Source organism: Rhamphochromis longiceps, linkage group LG19 (assembly GCF_057381845.1).
Source record: "Rhamphochromis longiceps isolate RC_006_pf linkage group LG19, R_longiceps_female_GT1.1, whole genome shotgun sequence".
Taxonomy (NCBI): Eukaryota; Metazoa; Chordata; class Actinopteri; order Cichliformes; family Cichlidae; genus Rhamphochromis; species Rhamphochromis longiceps.
This window is the reverse complement of record NC_140575.1, coordinates 11,098,934-11,119,567: the sequence shown is the minus strand read 5'-3', so window position 1 is coordinate 11,119,567 and position 20,634 is coordinate 11,098,934. Positions and strand designations below refer to the sequence as shown.

General features: G+C 50.7%; 1 protein-coding gene across 2 annotated transcripts; it reads right to left on the bottom strand.

The window, feature by feature from the left end:
* Positions 1 to 1,042: 1,042 nt before the first annotated feature.
* Positions 1,043 to 19,586, bottom strand: gpr68 (G protein-coupled receptor 68). 2 transcript variants are annotated; one of them, XM_085392044.1, is made up of 7 exons: positions 8,330 to 19,586; positions 5,986 to 6,210; positions 5,730 to 5,879; positions 4,478 to 4,611; positions 4,157 to 4,379; positions 3,523 to 3,703; positions 1,043 to 3,441 (listed from the first exon to the last, which is right to left on the bottom strand). In XM_085392044.1, exons 2-7 carry the CDS (start codon positions 6,085 to 6,087, stop codon positions 3,014 to 3,016), a joined length of 1,218 nt encoding a protein of 405 aa, XP_085248170.1. In that variant the 5' UTR covers positions 6,088 to 6,210; positions 8,330 to 19,586; the 3' UTR covers positions 1,043 to 3,013. The 2 variants fall into 2 exon arrangements, with proteins under 2 accessions (XP_085248170.1, XP_085248169.1); XM_085392043.1 differs by having other exon boundaries at positions 5,986 to 19,586.
* Between the last annotated feature and the right edge of the window lie 1,048 nt (positions 19,587 to 20,634).

Below are 20,634 nucleotides of genomic sequence, written 5' to 3'. Positions count from 1 at the left end.
ATGTCCTGTCACTGGCCTCGTGACCTGTTTCTCCGTCTGTGCATGAGCTCTCAGGCTCGAGTCGTGCAGGTCACCGACGGCTTCTGACACAGACCCGTTGGCGGTTCCTCGTTCTAGACTGAAAACTAAACAGAGGCTGCAGTTTCTAAACTATGGAAGGACCTTTGAGTGCGTCTGTGGACTCGTTTGGCCTGAGCCGTGCTGTATATGTCAGTGCTGTGTTTTAATATTTGAGGTTTATTACTTGCTCATCGCTGTTGAGCAACAAACTGTTCCAACTTCTGCAATCAGGTAGAAGGTTCCTCATCATCCAGGCAAGGACGGGGAGACTCAGGGGGAGCTGCTATCCCCCCCCCACACACACACACACACCATCCATCGTGGCTCAAGAGTTAGGAGTTCGCCTTGTAATCGGAAGGTTGCCGGTTCGAGCCCCGGCTTAGACAGTCTCGGTCGTTGTGTCCTTGGGCAAGACACTTCACCTGTTGCCTACTGGTGGTGGTCAGAGGGCCCGGTGGCGCCAGTGTCCGGCAGCCTCGCCTCTGTCAGTGCGCCCCAGGGTGGCTGTGGCTACAATGTAGCTTGCCATCACCAGTGTGTGAATGGGTGGATGACTGGATATGTAAAGCGCTTTGGGGTCCTTAGGGACTAGTAAAGCGCTATATAAATACAGGCCATTTACCATTTACCATCCATAAGTGACTGAGACAGGACTCTCTTCCAGACTGTGTGTCTAACATGAGTACATTTCAAATTCCTTTAATGTTAAATATGTTCAGATTGTTTATTCTTATTTATTCACTTGATGTACAGAATTCACCTGCTCGCTGCATAAATGCTACTACTGCACATTCACCTAATGTATATATTATATATAATGTTCTATCCCCCCCCCCCTTTTTTTTTTTTGCAAACATAACTGACATATCTACATGTGTGTGTGGGGGGGTGGGGTTTGGTTTTAGGAGGGTGATTGGCGTCATGATAACTGATGTGAAAGGCAAAAGACTCAAACTGAGAAAACGGGGGATTCTGTTTGTGATTGGTTATTTATTGTGAGGTGAAACATTTCACTGAGATGTGTTCATATATTAAACAGTGTAACAAGTTAATGTTTACATCGTTTCCATATCTGCTCAGAGTCAGGAAGCTGCATCACTCACCACAGGCCTGAAAACACACACACAGACACACACACACGCACACACACAGACACACGCACACACACAGACACACACACACAGACACACGCACACAGACACACACACACGCACACACACAGACACACGCACACACACAGACACACACACACAGACACACGCACACACACAGACACACGCACACACACAGACACACACACAGACACACGCACACACACAGACACGCACACACACAGACACACGCACACACACAGACACACACACGCACACACACAGACACACGCACACACACAGACACACGCACACACACAGACACACACACACGCACACACACACGCACACACACAGACACACACCGTTTCTGTTTAGTGGTCAGTTTAAAGCTTTATAAAAATATTCTGTCACTTTCATGTTACGTGCAGGTTACAGCACACAGATCTATAGACACACAGAGTCAACACACAGATTCTTACTATGTACGTATTCAGACTTGGAGGCATTTCCATGCATGCAGAGAGCAACATCCAGACCCCAGAGTGAGTCTCTTTCCTCAGCGTTAAAGTGCTGAAATGGGCTCAAAGGGAGGCTATGAAGACATGCTGTGACCGGTGTGTATGCGTCTGTGTGTGTGTAAACTAACAGTTTTCTTTTTAAAAGTAAAATGAAGAGAACACTGTGAGTCGTGTTTTTCACAGATGGGAGGCGGTCTGACTGCCGCACGTCGGCCAAACGCTTCCAGAATAAAAGTTACCTGACTGAAATTTGGCTAATCGCCCGCTCACGGTCACCTTCTCGTGGACCTCGTCCCAAATCCCGCCCCCTGACCTTTCATTGTCAATAAGGTGGGTGCAGCCATGTTGGTCCTACATGTTTCTAATACTGACCCGTGATCAGTGCAATGCGATGTCATAGTTTGGTCGGCAGACTGTGTCAGGTCGTGCAGCACGTGGATCGACATGCAAACAGCTGTTGTTTCAGAGAAGCACCGCGGACAGGCGCTGCATCGTCTGAAGCTCCTCATGCTAACATAAACCCTGCTGCCTTTAAACATGAAGGAATCTGTGAGGTTCACATTATCAATAACTGAAGTCTACTGATGCCAACGATGAGGTTTGTTATCAGCTCTGCTTCAAGTAGAGACAGATTTGTCCTGAATCTGAATCCTCTGCACTTTATCTGACAGCGAGGAACATCGGTGTGACTCAGCGTCATAATAAACTACGTTTTATTAGGATAACAAGAACTCTGGAAACACTTTCTAACAGGTCACCAAAGGTTAGGGGTCACAAAGTCTCAACTTGTTTTAAAGAATTTGCTTCGATAAGTCAAAATCGTCCTGGAGCCAATCGATGGGTCAAATCTGATCACTGATCAATAACCGTTTCTAATGTTCTGTCGGGTCTTCCTGCGTCCCTTCATGTTACGTGTGGTTCTTTAAATCAAAGTGCAGGAAGTCCTGTTGTTTGTTCCGGCGCTGCGGTGAAAGCGTTCGGTTTATTTCTTCCACGTCTGCTTCCTGTTTCACTGTTTGACAGGAACCTCATCGCTGCCACACGGAGCCTTTCAGGCGAGTTATTAGACGCGAATGTGTGTCTAACATGATGAAGTCTTATTAGACGTGATGCCGTGACACTCTGCAGTATTTCAGAACTCCTCGTGTGCGTTTTGTCAGCCATGTTGCGCCGTGTCAGACGCCACAGAGGGGTAACGGGGGCTTTCAGTCTGCAGACCTCAGATCCACCCTGACCTCCCTCAGGCTGGGCTGTTGCATCAGCACAGACACGCCCCCACGGAGTACAGCCCGCCCTCATTGTGCAGGCGGGTCATTGGTACCCAGAGGCGTGCTGATCATTTCATTTCTGCCCACGTCCCTCCGTCCTGTCGGGGTTTTGTTTCTGCTTCTCTGTCACACACATTTCCAAGGTGTTATTCTCTGTGACTCGTGCTTTGACGCTTTCTTCGTGCATCCGTGTGATTAAACTCGTGTTTCTGCAGGCGGCGTCCATTTGGCCGTTGTTCAGCGTATTGCTGTGCGTGAGCAGCGTCACGTTCGGCTGGCCATTGTTCTCGTCCGTGGCAACCTCGTGGGAGTCGTTAGCCGGACTGGCGGGACTGGCATTGCCACGGCGACGGCAGCAGCAGAGTATCCTGGCGACAGGTCTGAAGACAACTCTGTAGAGGCCGCGGCGGGCGCTTTCGCTGACGAAACAGTAGAGGACTGGGTCGGCCACGCAGTTCAGGGTGGTCAGCAGCAGGGACAGGTGGTAGTAGTTAAATATGGCTGAAAAACAAGAACCGTGTCACCACAGTATTACGGCACCATCTTTATTTATCGGACGGCTTCCTGCGAGTGAAACGGTACCTTCGATGAAGCTGCATTCCTCCTCCAGCAGCGTGCGCACCAGCAGGAAGACGTGGTAGGGCGAGAAGCAGACGAGGAAGATGAGGATGGTGCTGCTGACTAACTGCCTGATCCTCATCTTCTGATCCGGCTGCGTTCCCGCGCTCCGGCCCACCGCTCGCAGGACCCACAGGTAGCTAATCTAACCGAGACAAAACAAGGCGCCGGGGTTACAGGAGAATCAGGTACTCGTCTACATTTACTGTGTTTGACTCCAGTTTTCAGGGATTTATACTTTAAACCAGCGCCGTGGATAGATTCATCAGAAAAACATGAACAACATTTATTCTCAACAGTGAAGCGAAGAGTTAAAAAACCGTGACATCGAGAAAAGGAAGCGTTTGAATAACCAAATAAGGTCATCGTATATGGTGAGCAGCTGAAAATGTTGAACAACAAATTAACTACAAATATGAAATAACTGAGAACATCGTGAAGATGTGGGATTAACCCAGAGCGGCGGACTCATGGCTGTGGCACCGAGCCAGGAGACGCGTGGCTTCCTGACCATAACCAGCTCTCGTTCTCTACACTTCTTTAAGACCAACGCAGAAATCCTGAAACATACAAAGAACGTGTAAAGCCGTTACCGTACCAACAGAATGGCCAGCGGGAACATGAAGCCGATGCTGATGCGGTAGTAGTTGATTGGACGTTCCCACGACTTCATGGGGTAGTGCTCGAAGCACAGCGAGTGGTTACTGGGATCTTTGCTGAGCTCCTTATGGTGAAAGAAAAACACGCCCACCGCGATCTCCTTCAGCCAGATGATGGCGCTGATGACGGACGCTGCTTTCATGGAGCGCAGAGCCGTGAACCTGCGGGCAGAACGCGTCGTGGTGATTTTACTTCTTCATAAACCCAAAGACGTCCTGATCTCAGCCACGAAGGACGAAACGACGGGAGACCGTCTTACCTCAAAGGATGGACCACAGCCAGATAGCGATCCAGACTGATGCAGCACAGAAAGCCGATACTGATGTAGATGTTCTCGTAGAGCAGGAAACCACACATCTGACACAGCCATTCTCGGTGACGCCAATCATCGTCCTGAAACAGCAACAGCAGACTGAAGGTGGATCAAATAGGACAGGCAGGTGGAGGAACTCCACCCGCGCACGCTGTCAGGGCAGGAGACTGCTAATAATGGCCCAGTTCACCTCCACCTAACACCAACTTAATCCAAGCAGAGCTTTAACACGGCCACAGGTCACATGACTCTGTTAGCGGGATGACGTTAGAGAGATCTGTTAGCACAGTGACATCACAGCAGCCATGTTTTTGGTCACATGATGTCATGGCTGTAGCTCAGGTGGCAGAGCAGGTCAGCCACTAATCAGAAGGTCGGTGGTTCGATCCCAGGCTGCATCCTGGCTGCATGCCAAATGTCCTTGGGCAAGATACTAACCCCGTGTTTGCCTACTGGTGGTGGTCAGAGGGCCCGGTGGCGCCTGTGTCCGGCAGCCTCGCCTCTGTCAGTGCGCCCCAGGGCAGCTGTGGCTACAATGTAGCTTGCCATCGCCAGTGTGTGAATGTGTGTGTGAATGGGTGAATGACTGAATGTAGTGTAAAGCGCTTTGGGGTCCTATGGACTAGAAAAGCGCTATACAAATGCAGGCCATTTACCATTTTACCATTTACCATTAAAAGGGACCAAAAGGCTCCAACAGCACAAACACGGTCCGGTTCAGGTGAAGCTAGCAGGCAGCTAGCAGCTACAGCCACCTGTGTCAGCATCCACCTGTCACTCAGAGAGGCCACGCCCCTAAAATGCAAACTTTAAGCCTTAATGTGAGTGACAAACACATCCTCCCTCGTACAGCTGTTATAAAGGAGGAAATGATCTACAGAGACCAAACAGTTTGTGCATCAGGATGTAAACATGTTTATTTCTGCAGGAACGTTTAACTGTGGGAGTCTGTGGGACTGACTCACTGCTGGAGCCCCCGGTGGATCCTAGAGGAACTGCAGCTTGTGGCACTTTTAATGGCACTGAACCTGAAGTCGAGCTCCAACCACAGCCTTCCACTGTGGTGGGCGGACGACACCACGGTGCTGTGCTAACTGTCTGTGATGACACCGACACTTTGACTGAAACCAGAGCGCCTCAGACGCACCGTGAAGAACCGCCGAGGGAAGAGCGAGCGGAGAGGACGTCTCTATGTTACCTGAAAGAAGTACTGGAGCCAGAAAGGCAGAGACGCCAGGTATAGTAGGTCAGACACAGTGAGGTTCATCAGGTAAACGCCCAGCTCGTTCCTCTGCTTCAGCTGAAGGGCAGCGTGGTATAGCGAGTACACGTTGGCAGGAACACCAACCTACAAACACAAGATCATTCACCATCCAGCACATGGAGATCCTGGAGCACCGTTTATCAGCACTCGGGAAATACTTCCGAAAAGCTAAGATACTTCCATCACTCACCATGAGCACCAGGATATAGACGCAGGAGAACACGTGCTGGTGGATCCCATGGTTGATGCTGCAGTTGCTCATGTCTTCTTCAGACTTGTTGATCACCATCATACTGCCGCTCACACTGTTTCACCCTGACTCGTTCATCTGTCCAGAGCACGCGTGCTGCTCGGCGCTCTGTGCGGTGGATTAACCCGCTCTTGTCTCATCGGGCCTCTGATTGGACGGTTTGCTCTGTGGAAGAGGAGACAGTGTAGCTTAGTCCAGATTAGACACACACCCCTGCAGGTGAGCAGAGAGAGGTTAAAGAAGTAAATATGATCTCGTTTCTGTCTTTAAATTGAATGTGTGATGTTAATCCCACAGACATTTTCTCAGGTCATCCACACGCACGCTAACCCTCTGAGGTGCAGCCCTCAGGCTGAAATAGATTGTGATGTGCGGTTGGAACGCGCAGACTTCCTGTCCAAACCTGACAGCTAGCTTGGTTACAGGCTGAGCTCAGGTTTGAAATCCAGCAGGTGGAGACACTGAGCAGCTCTACAGTCCTCAGTTTGCACCCAGAGCGCCGCGCTGATGCGCTCCTGTAGGGTACCTGGAAATGTGCAACATGTAGCCAATAATTTAAAACGCCAGCCCGTGCTGACCCACGAGACTTTCTGAAGCATTTCTGTGAGCGCACTCAGTGCTGCTCCTCTGACAAGAGTCATGAGAGCATCGGACGACGAGCACGTTGCTCTGGGAACTTCCTGTTTGTATCTTTTGCTGTTTTCCCTTATCTAATGCTGAAATGATGAGTAATCTGTGCACAGATATGAAGACATGGTTCTGCGTCACATCATCTCAAACCAACATTTTCTCATTTTTAAAGTTGCATCCTCTGTTTTTCTGCAGCTGTTTGAAATGAATATGTGAGAAACTTGAAGCCCAGCGTCTGAAACGTTCCCTTCCTCGGCCTGAATCAGCATCTGTAATTTGGGACAGAGACGTTAAAACTGTCCTCCAGCAGCGACTTCCTGTTGTGGTGTGGCACGTCGCACAGTAAAAACAGCCTGTTTCTCTGCGGTTAGCGCTGACATCTCACAGTGACGTGGTTCCTAGTTTGAATCCCCCGGCCTCTCTCTCTGTGTCTGCGTGGGTTCTCAGACTTAATCCCACTCATGACATGAGGTTGGCGGGGGACTGCCTGCAGGTGTGGGCTGGTGTTAAATCTAAAAACACACTGATGCTGTTTCACATGTATTATTATTATTTAAAGCTTGTGTGGTGCTGGAAAAACGTTTCTCAGCATGTTGTCTCTGTCCTGGGTTCGTACACAGAAGCTAACGTGAACACAGGCCTCAGCTTCATTGGAACGACCGCAGTCAGAAAATCGTAACAAGGATTTTTGACTGTCTTAAAGAAAGAGACGAGTTCACTGAGACAAACACCTGAACTGCTCGGTCGTCCTCTCAGATCTCTGCACGTCCTCACACCACAGATTTAAAATCCTTTTACAAAGCAGCGATGAGATGAAATCTGTGCCCCCACAGCTCAGACAACACACAGCGACCCAGCTTTCAGTTTTTAGGCTCCTCACCTGTGGAGCAAACGTCCTGAACACCTGAGATCAGCCCAAACTGCCCAAAATCCTTTGTGCTTCACATCGTGACACCTGTGAGATGTGTCGCTGTGTCTGCTGTGCTGCTGGCTGGAGTCTGAAACATCAGCAGAGACATCAGCCCCGAGTCACCGCTGACAAACGACCGCCAACAGAGCCGCGCAGCATCACAACAACCACGATATGCTTTATTCTTACAGACGACGAACCCCAGGATCTGCTGCTCGCTGCAGTGGACTCGCTCCGAATCAACCTTCATGTGTTCACACTGACAAACTTCATCTGCCTGAACATGTCTGCTGGTTTTACACACACACACACACACACACACACACACACACACACACACACACTCTCTCTCTCTCTCCCTCACACACACACACACACTCCTCTTGCCTATGGTACGACAACTTTTCTCTGTGCATCTGGTACACTGCGCAGGAGCACTTTGCCCCACACACACACACACACACACACACACACACACACACACACACACACACACACACACACGGAGCCACTCGTGACACGCGGCAGAAAAATAACTGCATTGAGAAACTACTTCCTCTGGTCAGTTTCTTTGGCTGCTGTCTGCAATGATAACACGGGTACTCTTACACTGACTCTACTATAACAAAGCTTTTACAAACGCTGATCACAGCCTCACAGTAACCTGCAGACATCCACACACCCACGGCTGGTGTCTTTCGTCACACTAAAAGCGCACCACCACCCCTCTGTCGTCGGTCTCACCCTCGGCAGCCGTGCTACATCCTCTCCATCCTGCAGTCTCAGTAATAACCGCGGCACCGGGTGCTCAGATATTTGTGAGCGTGCGTATCAGCCGGCAGGAGGAAGTGGACTCGAAGGGAGACTCCTCCCATCCTCAGACATAAACAGAGGGGGTGAGAAGAGGCTGCAGTCAAAGACAGGTCCCCTTTATTAACACGCAGTAAAGCCAGTCAAACACAAATATGATCGCTGACTCCAGAGGCCCAGGATGTGATGGCGATGGCTGCAGCGTTTCAGGCCATCCGGGTGCTGAGGCCCCTTAAAGTCTCCTCTCTCACCTCGTCAGGCACGTCCTGAAACCTCCGCCCGACCCCCACCTCTCAAATCTGAATTTCTCCATATCGGGAAACATGAGCAACACCGGGTTTCCCCTGCACGCCGCAGGGCTTTGTGCCAAACGTCAACTTTTCTTCTGTAACTGTGATGGGACAGCGTTTCCATGTTTCATATCCACCCACGACGCAGATGTGTCAAAATACTAAGAAACCAACGGCCCACGTGTTAATGCAGATGTGGGACTTTTCTGTCCAAACGAGTTCAATAAAAAGCTCAGCGACACTGACTCAAGAGCTCCTCATTAAAGGCTCATCGTCTACTGAAACACCTGTTTAAACACTGATAGATCTACTGACTGAGCACGCCGCGGTCACGGCGAGGTCACGCCGCAGTCACGCCGAGCATATTTTTATTCCAGAACCCGTTAAACTGAGTGTCCAGTGAGGTTACTGCCAGACTCTGAGAAAAGAAGAAAGAAACGAGCTTCATTGGTCACGTACACAATCATACAGAGCACAACATGCAGTGAAATGTGTCGTGTCCGAGCTGCAGACAGGCCGCAGATGTAGCCGCGCCATGTCAGGGCTTGGTGGGCCTAGCCAGGACCCTTACTGGATACTGGGAGGGAATCAAACTTGCGACTTCCACTCCAAAGCTGTGTGGTCTTACCACTACGCTAAGAAGGGCGACGTGTTTCGATACGTTTCTGCGAATGTTTGATGAAATCTGATTGGTGAGCTAATCCAGGCGCTCCGTGTGGCCGCTCATACTTCCTCAGTTCTCAGGCTCTGTCACTGTGTGAAATCTCTAATGGTTGAGAAACGCACGTCAGTCCTGCTTCATGCTATGATGACATGAACGGCACACAGATGAAAGTAAACCTGTGAAGTTCTCCCTGGTTAACGTGTTGCAGTTCGAGTGACGTACTCTTTGGAAAACAGAGCTCAGGTTGATTTGAACCCAGAACAGAAGCTGGTTCAGAAAAAGAGGAAAAAGGTGTTTGTGCGAGCAGAGGCGAGACAGCGTTTCCAGGGTGGTAGAAATGCTCCACTGCCTTCAGGACTGAGAACAGATGCAGCTTCCTGTCGTGAAGCCCGGATTCAGATGGAATCAACACAAACTTCCTGTTCAACAAACGTCTTGTCTGCACTGGACTCGCTGTGGTTCTGCCTCGGCCCGTCCTTTGCGAGCCGCTCTTTAAACTACAGAAACCAGCAAAGAGTCCTGACTTCTTCGTCTCTGATGTTCTAGATGGAAAGTTGCTTCATTGTCCTGGTGGATTCGACTGCTGTTCTTCAGCCAGCATAATCCTGCTCTCAGCAGCGCTCCGCTTTATGCCAGTTTGTTTGTCAGAGTCGTGACAGAGTTGGTCACCTCAGTCAGCGACCGTCACTCAAGTCGGTCTGCCTTCAGCTTTTGTTGCTCGTCGAGTTCCTCTGCTTGTTGTTGTTTTTAGGAGTACAGATATTCCAGTCCTCCAGTGTGGGTGACTTTGACACAGCTCACTGTGTTGTGTCTAGCGGAGGTTTTACGTACAGACCCTCCAAACCTGCAGAGATGGGCTGCTGTGCCCCATGCACCGCAGTGACAGCAAACCTCAGTCAAGCACAGCATCAGTGAAAACAAAGGGTCAGTGTGACTCAGTCCTTTCAAATAATGCCATGAAACACGTGTGCACATCCGCCTATGTGTGCAGGAGCTGTAGGCGTGCAGCTTGTTGTCAGCCTCCATGTCTCAGGTTTATCCCTCCATATGAAGTGGTGTTTTTATGTCTCGTGTGCAGCAGAGGCCGGGTTTCCTCGCCGAGCTGAAGGTCACATCGTGTGAAGGAAGACTTGTTTTTGTGCTGGTCGGAGCGAGCGTCTAAATGGAGCGATGGTGACAGTCAGCGTAACCTCTAACTATATCTGTTAGCTTTGGCATGGCGGCGTCTTTGCAGCGACTCCTTAATAACACGCTGCAAAGCGTTTAGAGCCGCAGCAGGCCGCACTCTGAAACCACGGCTATCATCTCGCTACATCCGTCCTCTCCGGTTTAAATCAGTCAGATTAAGGAACAGCCGGATGTGCACAACATTCCCGGAGAGTCGAGCCGAGCCGAGCTTTGAGACACACGCAGCTATCCTGCATGCTCCATCCGAACACTGAGAAGGCCGTCTGATACGCGAGCGGCACCTGCACGGGTCACCTTTTTCCTCTCAGCTCACAGACAGCTGACGGTTTCCCGCCACACACACTGCTCTGATTGGTCACCAACTCAAATTCAAACCCTCGCCAGCAGGCTCAGCGTGTCAGAGACGAACCATTTGACCAGAGAGCTTCACCGAGCACCGACTCGGGGTTAAAACTGCAGGAACACATCCACGCCGAGATCACCATGGTAACAGATGACTCTGTGATCAGTCACCTGATGGTGGTAACCATGGCGGCAGCAGGAAGTGGTAAATTAGACCCCGCGAGCGTCCTGTCAGTGTTTGCTTCATCCTCAGAGTGCTGTGCCACAGAGCTCATCCTCGTCATCGTCGGCTCTGATTGGCTGAGACGGGTTTGTAAAATAAGCACGTTAACGATGCATAATAAACAGGACGGCTAATAACTGTGACATAAACACATTTCCTCCAAATCACAGGATGTTTGTGTTTGCTTTAGCCCATCGTGAGAAGTTCTGTCAGCGCACAGCGGCGTGTGAGCTCACATCGATGCGCCTGCAGTGCTGCTCGCTTCACGGGGCAGATTCATGTGAAGCTGCTGTGACACGACTGCTCGCCACGAAGCACAGCTGTTCCCATGCCGGACGTCGGTCTGCACATGAACTATTAAAAATGAGGTTAAATGGTTAAAGTGGACTCTGAGCTAGTTTAAAGAGTTAATCCCGAGTTAAACACATTAAAGTCTCACAGAAATCCAGAAGACGGTGAAGTCAGACTCATCAGGCGTAAAATCATCCTGGTTAATCTTACTCAGAAACCACAGACTGTATACAGAAGAGGGAGGATGTGGAGCTTCAGTATCAGAGATGTTTAAAGCTTTTTACTCACACTCTGAGCTCATTGTTATAAACATGTTTGATATTATTAAGCTGTGATGTAACATCAGCAGGGGGCAGGAAGTATCCAGTCAAAACCTTCTCATTGTGTTTCCTGTGGATGAACGTATGAGCTGTACCTGTACGTGCAGAGTTTCACAATAAAAGACCGTTTGCACTGACACTTAAAACCTCCGTCCCAGTGTCAGCCACACCCAGTCACTGGAACCAGGTAGAACCACAGGGAGCATGTGCAGCTGATCAGGAGATTTGAACCACGAACCTTGATGTGAGGTGACAGTGCTGAGTTAGCGTGTCAGGACGATGCTCCTCCCTCTCTGATGCATTCACCTGGCGGTCACGACTGCTTGCGTTTTCCTCCAAATTCAGAATGTCGTACAGTCTGAAAACGTTGCGTGCAGTCAAACCGTGACTGCTGTCGCAGCACAGTCTGTGTTCATCATTAAAAGTTAACGATTTCAAGCGCGTGCGGCGTCACTGTGGTCCCGTCTCTCTGCCGTATCTCACGGCGAGCTAAGGACTTTGGGTCAGAGAGACAAAAAAAAGTCCAGAGACTGCAAAATGTGGCCAGATGCAGTCGGACGTCGTGATATTTTTGGCTGTTTCTGACATACTATTTGGGACATACTAAATCTTTTTCTGGGTTAGTGGAATGCAGCCTTCGCGAGGAAACACAAACTCAGCTGGTTGCGGCTCAAAAACCCTGCTGTGCTTCAGTGCGTCGACAGATACAACAGCCTCAGGTACAGTAACCCCACTGGCTTCTCACTGGGAACAAATCTAATTTTTCTCCACGAGTCACCAGGGTTGTGTAAGCCACCAAAGCTGAAACACTTCAAAATAAAAGGTTTGAAATTTCAAAATAAAAGTTTTTTTGTTCAGCAGCGGTGGATATGAGTTTCCTCCGGAGGGTGGCTGGCCTCTCTCTTAGAGATAGGGTGAGTAGTTCAGCCATCCGGGAGGGGCTCAGAGTAGAGCTGCTGCTCCTCCACATCGAAAGGAGCCAGCTGAGGTGGTTTGGGCAGCTGACAAGGATGCCTCCTTGGCGTGTTCCTGGGTGAGGTGTTCCGGGCATGTCCCACCGGGAGGAGGCCCCGGGGCAGACCCAGGACACGCTGGAGAGATTACATCTCTCGGCTGGCCTGGGAACACCTTGGTGTTCCCCCGGATAAGCTGGAGGAGGTGGCTGGGGAGAGGGAGGTCTGGGCTTCTCTGCTTAGGCTGCTGCCCCCGCGACCCGGCCTCGGATAAAGCAGAAGAAGATGGATGGATATTGGTTTTTTTGTTCCAAGTTTTCATGAAGCTCAGAGGAGGAGCAGCCCCACATGAGCTGAAGGCTCAGCCACACATCCTGTTAGAAACACTCAGAACTCATTCTAGTAAAACTGCTTCAGTCCACCCACAGCTGCAAGCTGCTTTGCAACCCACCTGCTCCTCTCCTGCTGTTTCTGAATCAGACGGTTCAGACTCGAATCACAAAACTCACAGAACCAAACCTAATAAGGATGACCGCCGTGATCCTGCCTGAGTTTGAATATAACAGCAGCATCATTAATCATAAACTGATCACTGATTAAACCATTACCTGTTTCATTAACGATCAAAAGGAATTCATTCTGTGATGTTATTTCCTGTTTTATTTTGGTGATTGGACTTCCTCGCACTTCTTGTCTTTATCAGCTTTCCTCCTCTGTTATTGGCTGCCCCTCGCTGATATTTTTCCTCCTCTCCTCCTCAGTCCACTATGAAGCGGGGGCTGGGCTGCCACCCTCTGACCAATCACAAACATGGATAAATGTCCCGACAGCAGAGTTTATAAAGGACAGAGTGCAACTGTGCAGATGTTAAACCCAGACTGGACGTGCAACAGCAGAGGGAGTGTGTGTGTTAGCCGCGCTGAGTGAAAATCACATGAAGTTCCTGTTACGGCGGCAGGAAGGAGAATCTGATGGAGCAGGTGAGGGCGACACCATCAGTTACCATGGTGATACACCTTCGTGGTACAGGAAACTCAGAGTTAACCCTCACGTTACCCAGCTCGTAGTGCAGACTCTGAGACGGTTACCGTGATAACAGACTGTGTGATTCCCACCCATTCTGACCCTCAGCTTCACTTCCTCACTCACACCGGAAACCTTCTGATAAACACGGCGGCTGTGAACGAATCAGCGCGAGGATGGAGACAGCGATCGATGTGAACTCTGCGGTCTCCATGGAGACGCTTTAAGTATTAATGCTGATCAGGACCAGCAATCAATTTGTCCCACTGATGGATAAATGTCTGCCATAGCTGCAGCTGCTGGGTCTGAGTGACATCACAGGTCAGAGCAGCTGTGATCTGATTGGTCCAGATTTGTATCTTCAGCTGCTTCGACCCGTCAAGTTAAAGCTGAACATTTAAACATCACAAATGACGAGTGTTCATTTCCCCACGCTCATGCTCGAGTCCCCGAGGCGCTCGGAGCTTTTCAGAGCTCGCTCTGCTGCCCGGAGCAGGCCTCGGACTCGTTCATTCTCCTCTCTCTGCAAACACAACAGCAGTTACGTAAAAGCAGCCTCTGAGGCTGCCGTCCAAGGAAGCACTGCGAGCAGCGTGAACGAGCACCATGAGAAGTTCGAACACAGCCGCACCAGCTGACTCTGCTCATTCCTTAAAAAACGTTTCCAGGACTAAAAATTCCACACGGTATTAGTGGAAAACAAACACACATCATGATTCATAACCAAACAAAAGCACTTAATAAGCTGCAGCAGATATGAAATCTATGGCCTCCTCCCTCCGGGGAAATCAGCTCCATCCAGCGGGAAATAAATCAGCTGTTTTGATTTGCTGTCCTCTCGGCAGATCGGCGTGCACGTACGAGCATCCCTACGTGCGCTCTGGTCTCCATCGGTAGGCTTGTTTCAGAATCAGCTGATTCATCACTCGTTCATCACAGAGCTGTCGATAAAGTAATCAGATTCCTTCATCCTTCACGTGAACTCAAAGATAAGTCAGGCGCCTGAAGCGTTCGCCCTGCAGAGCATCTGAGGGGAAGGATTTGACGCGTGCTGTGATGTCACTGCTGTCGATGAGTGCTTCCACTCGAGTGTCCGTGGGGCGCAGACGCCGTCGGTCTGAATCTCATCAGCGCTGCTCGCAGCCGACAGCTCGGCACGCCGCAATGCTGTCTGGTACTTGGTGTGGAAGGAGCCAGCAGACCAATGTGATGCCACAGTGACACATCGACCCACAGGACCACTTAAGTCCTCTGTGGAACATCTTTATCCCAGATCCTAGATCAAATTGGGATGTGAGGAATGTGGAGGTCAGGTGAAACACGGCGTTCAGTCTGAGTTATGAGTTTAAACTTTGATCTAGATAAAAGCTTTTCCTTTGTGTCAACTGAAGCTCACCATTTAGTTCACTTTGAGCCAAGATGATCGACAGACGGTCTTTGGTTGACATGCTGAACCTGGAAGCAGCAGAAGCAGATGTCATGGAAACCAGTGGAGCGATCATTAACCCCTTGGAGGTGGCAGCTGGCCGTTGCCAGTGCGCGGCGTCCTGAGACGCTGCTGCTGTGATTTGTTCCACCTAGGCTCCTCCCCCAGTCTCCAGCAGACTGAGCCATTTTTAGACCTGTTTCCTGTCTTTGTGCCACGACGCAGGTGTGCAGGTGTGTCCTGCCTCCCCCCCACCATGACCTGGGATAAGCAGTTAGAGAGCTGATGGCGCTCGCTGTGTGGCACCGGCCATGAACAGCGCAGTTCGCTAACGCTTTAACCCTGAGGTCTGATCCGGTGATGCCGGACAGGAAGGGTGGCGTGGCAGAGGCGGCGCTGCCGGACTTTTTCTTACTGCTCGAGCATTCTTAGAGATAAACAGGAGAGGGTGGGGGCGTCTGTATTTATCAGCAGCTGATTGGCTGCTGCAGCTCGTCATGACAACGTGTCTCTGAGCAGTTTGCACCTCGCAGAGTTCAACCCCGGTTCCTGTTCACGCTGTACACGAATGGGACGTGTTTGAGGAACAGGCGGCAACAGGAATACAGGAATCTGATTGGAGGTGAAGAACTTCACAGTGAAGATGAGGAGGTGATTTCCTCAGGTCAGAGGTCATTCTTCAGACTGTCAGCATTCATGTGGAGGTCGCTGAGGAGCAGCAGGCCTCAGACAGCCTGGACTCCCTCTACAGGAAGAGGCGGAGCTCTTCTTTAAGTCAGACTGAGCTCAGGGTCAAATGTTTCTGCAGGTGTAGGCGAGCGGTGGTCAGCATTTCTGCCTCACAGGGAGAAGGTCCTGGGTTTGAATCTAGCAGCTGGCCGTGTTAGCTGCTGATGGGTGGAGCAGATTTTTCCAGGAGACGGAGATCATCTGTGTTCACGAAAGGACTGCAGGTGGAGCTTCTCAGATTACAGGACGTGTTAGTTTGCAGCAGCTGTCTGCAGGGCCGTCCCCACCTCCACCTCCGTCGGGCAGCTCTTAGTGTCGGTGGATGCCCGTGTTATGAATAATGCACACGCGAGCGGTGTGAATGTGCTAATGTGCAGTTTATGTAATGTCAACAAAAGCACCGACATCAGCACCACGATAAAACACAGGCCACGCCCCCAAGAACACAATGCAGATACATAATGTAGGCAGAGGTTATCTGTGCGCCCAGCGCAGTGTCAGCCTCTCACATGTTTGTGCTGTCCCTGCTGGACACCAGAGGAACTGCAGCTCCTGACTGCCCTCGCGTGTAATTTGGCGTGTGACGCATGGCTGCTTCAGCCTGCCAGAAAGTTCCAGTGGGATTCTTCCCAGAGACACGACCAGCACGTGGGCGGCTCGCTGCCTCAGGGCACGGACACAGTCGGAGCCAGAAAGAAACCCAAATAAATCCAGTGTGGACGAAGCTGGACAGCAGTGTTAGTCCCAGCGTCCGTCTCCGTCCTCACCGCCGAGCACCTCCCTGAGACTCCCCTGCTCTGAACCGCTCCCCGCTATTCGTATGATGGTATCTCAGCTGTGTCCGTCAGCCACAGGTGTGGCATCAGCCGTGGGCTATCAGGGTCAGTCGATCTGTCCCACCTGTGTGACTCCCACAGAGACTGACTGAGGGGCTTTCAATGCTTTGACTCATTGATGTACGATTAGTTTAAGGAGCTCTGAAAGTTTCCATGAAGACGTTTCAGTTCTAACAGACCGGAGTGTCCCCAAGAGGGCTGTGGACCCACTATTGATCCTCTACCTATCACACGAGCCAAGGTGTGAAGATGGGTGTGGGTCACAATCAGGTGAACCCACTGTGAGATGTTGCTCCACCGTATCATGTGACTTACTGAGATGTGAGTGGGTGTAATCCAGCTCTGAGATCCTTCCCAGACGCCTTAACGGGCTCTCACAACTCTCCACGATGACCTGGATGGCCGAGAACCTTCACAGACCTTCGGTTAGCTAAACTGATCAGAGTGGGGTGGGCCCACTCAGAGCCAAGTGTCATGTCCACACCGCCTGCCTGTAATTGAATCCACAGCGAGCAGGTTCCCACTGTGAGCTCGAAGCTTTCAGGCCCCGGGGGTCTGCAACAAATACATTATTAATGTGCATCATGGCCTCACGTCCTGCACGCTGCTTTAATAACGCTCCACACCTGAGCTCAGCCTCTGCAGCTGAACGCTCTTCAGGCCTGCTGCTGCCCCCGCGGGACCCCGACGCCCCCCGAATACTAACTCAGCCTCTGATCGAGCAGCTGAAAGGACACAGGCTCTGAGTGGGAGAGAGAAGCCGCCCTGCGTGCCAGATTTCCTGCGAGCCTACCCGAAACCACCACAGACTGAACCCATGCATCATTTACCGCACATCCTGACTACAGCCGGGAAGCTCCCAGGATAACCCGGCACCACCAACATCGGGACTCCTGATTCAGACCCCAGCAGGACTATATGTGAACTGTAAACTAATCCTGCTGTGGGCACCTGCCTGCTGCGTCACTCACACCTGAGAGTCAGCTGTGCTGAGCGGTGGAGGTGGCGATCCTCCAACACCTCACTGCTCATTAGGAACGACAGCGGTGCCTTCAGGTGTTGTGGGACATCACAGTGACGTGACTGAGACCCAGGTATTCCCTCCACAGGTGATGTGACGTAGTCTGTGCCTTTATGGCGCTCCAGCTGGAAACGACCCGCGTGCTCACCGCTGTTAATCATCCTGCACGCACGTGCTCTCTGAATATTACATGAACGAGCTCCACGCTCCATCCAGCAGGAAGAATAACACACGCCAAAACCAATTAATAACTGATCAATAATTAATAACTCACAGCTTCAGACCAGCCAGAGAAATGATCTGCATCCAACAGCACGAGCCCGCTCACACACAAACACACTTTCAGGGTTTCAGTAAGGACACGGTCTTACCGGCTCTGCAGCTCCGCTCTGAATGTCTCTGCAAGCGCTGCTGCTCTGCCTCCTGCCTGCCCACACACACAATCTCACTCTGACACACACACACACACACACACGGTCTTTATGATATCCGAGTGGGAACATATGAAAGTGTCCACACAGTCCACAGCTCTGCTGCACACAGTCGGCATCAGCAGACCTCAGGGGGAGTCGGCCCCTCCTGGCGGAGATTCATGAAATGAAATTAATTAATAAATAAATAAATAAAGTGCTGGGAAGTGGGGCTGGGGGGGGGGGGGGGGGGACTATAGAATAACACATTTTCAGAGGGAAGAAAGAAAAGGAACAATTCTTAAGAAAAAAAACAATAGAATAAAATAGAAATGTTTACATTTTATTGTGTTAGCTGAGTTTATTCTGTTTTGGAGTTCAGACCAAGGAAACATGAACAAAGGCAAATCCAATGAAGACAAAGTGAGCGCCATCCTGAGCACGACTTCTGATATCATCTGATATCATTGGAGCTCCTCCCCTGCAGAAGGACAGATATTTTTCTTCTGGAAGTTTTCATCGTGGCTTCGATGAGGACCTCCACCGGTCAGATCTCCACACACACACTATGCTCGAGGAAAAAGGAAACAGGAAGTGATTCAGGCGTCTGATGGTGGCCTCAAACCTGAGGCGGTTAGTTTCAGCCACAAACACGTTTGCGTTCTCAAACGTTTCGGCGTTCTGGTCCCAGTCCACCTTGTTGAGCTCCAGTTCACCATTTTAGTTTGATCTCAGCTGAAGTTTAAAGACACAGCTGAAGTTTAAAGACAGGCCGTGTGTTCAGCTCCCTGCCCTCCAGCAGGCTCACGCTGCTGAAGGCGGAGCTTCCAGAGTGAGCCGTGAAGGCTGGTGTTGGTGGGTTTGCGGCGTCCTCAGGACGTCTGCCGGCATGGTGTCAGCTCCTCCTGATCCGATCATTACGGCGAAAAGCTGAGAGATGTCCACAGGGGCTTCCGTGTGGGGACAGTCTTCACATGATGTCCTCTGTTGATGCTGAAGACTCAAGCTGCAGCAGGTCAAAGGTCAAAGATACCAGGCAGGCTCACAGTGACAGTGATCCTTGTAGGGAGTATTTACCTGAGCGGAAGCAGAGCTACGAGGACATGAACCTACCTGAGCCGTATGATGGTGCAGGTGTGAAGCAGCTCATTCAGCAGGTGGATGAGCAGCGGTTACACTGAAGGTCCAGGTGAGAGCGCCACCCTGAGGCGCAGTCTGACAGCTTGTGCCGCACGCTCCCTGCTTTTCACCCTGAACACCACATTTAGCATCCCAGTCTTTCTCCAAGGAACGCCTCAGTGTCGTTTAGGGAGCTCAGACAAATGAGAGGACCACAGCTACAAATGTTCTGGCACAGGGCGAAGGTCAGAGGTCACTGTTTCCATTACAGTCACCTGTCCTCTGAATAATCAGCCAATCACCTGCTGCTGCAGTCTGAGGCTGTTCCAGCTGTTAGAAATAAGTTTAACACGGGAGACTCACTGCTGCCTCCGCTGGACGTCAGAGGAACTGCAGCGCTCTGTTTTTATCACACCTGAAGCACAAACACCTGAATAACAGTGACACAACGCTGGGCTCATGGTGCGTTCAGGTGCTGCAGGGCAGAAGCAAAACAACTGTTTCCTCTGCAGGTTTCACACACTCACACACGCGGACTCACACACACTGTGACCCCAACAACCCCAACATCATTGTGAAGTTTGCGGACGACACTACAGTGGTGGGTCTTATCACCAACGGTGATGAGACGGCTTACAGGGAGGAGGTCAACGCCCTGACCCACTGGTGTCAAGACAACCATCTCACCCTCAACGTCGCAAAGACAAAGGAGTTGATAGTGGACTTCCGGAGGTGCAGAGAAGTACACACCCCCATCACCATCAACGGCGCTGCTGTGGAGAGAGTGAGCAGCTTCCGGTTCCTTGGAGTACATCTGGCTGAGGATCTTACATGGTCAGTACACACAAACAAAACAGTGAAGAAGGCGCAGCAGCGCCTCTTCTTTCTCAGGAGACTGAAAAGATTCGGCATGAGCCCCCGCATCCTCAGGACCTTCTATCACTGTGCCATTGAGAGCATCCTCACTGGATGCATCACCACCTGGTATGGCAACAGCACCGCCTACAACTGCAAAGCTCTCCAGCGAGTAGTGCGGTGCTCTGAACGGATAATTGGAGGTGAGCTTCCCTCCCTCCAAGACATCTACAGGAAGCGCTGCCTGAGGAAAGCGGGGAGGATCATCAAGGACTCCAGTCACCCCAGCCATAAACTGTTCAGACTGCTTCCATCAGGAAGGAGGTTCTGCAGCATCCGGTCCCGAACCAGCAGACTGAGAGACAGCTTCTTCCATCAGGCCATCAGACTGCTGAACACTTCATAGACACCTCAGCTTCACTACTGGAACTTTAACATTATGCACTCCACACTGTACAGTAATGCCACTGTTTTGCACATGTCTCACTCTGTATATTTTATTATTATTATTATTATTATTATTATTTTATTTATTTATTTATTTTTTTA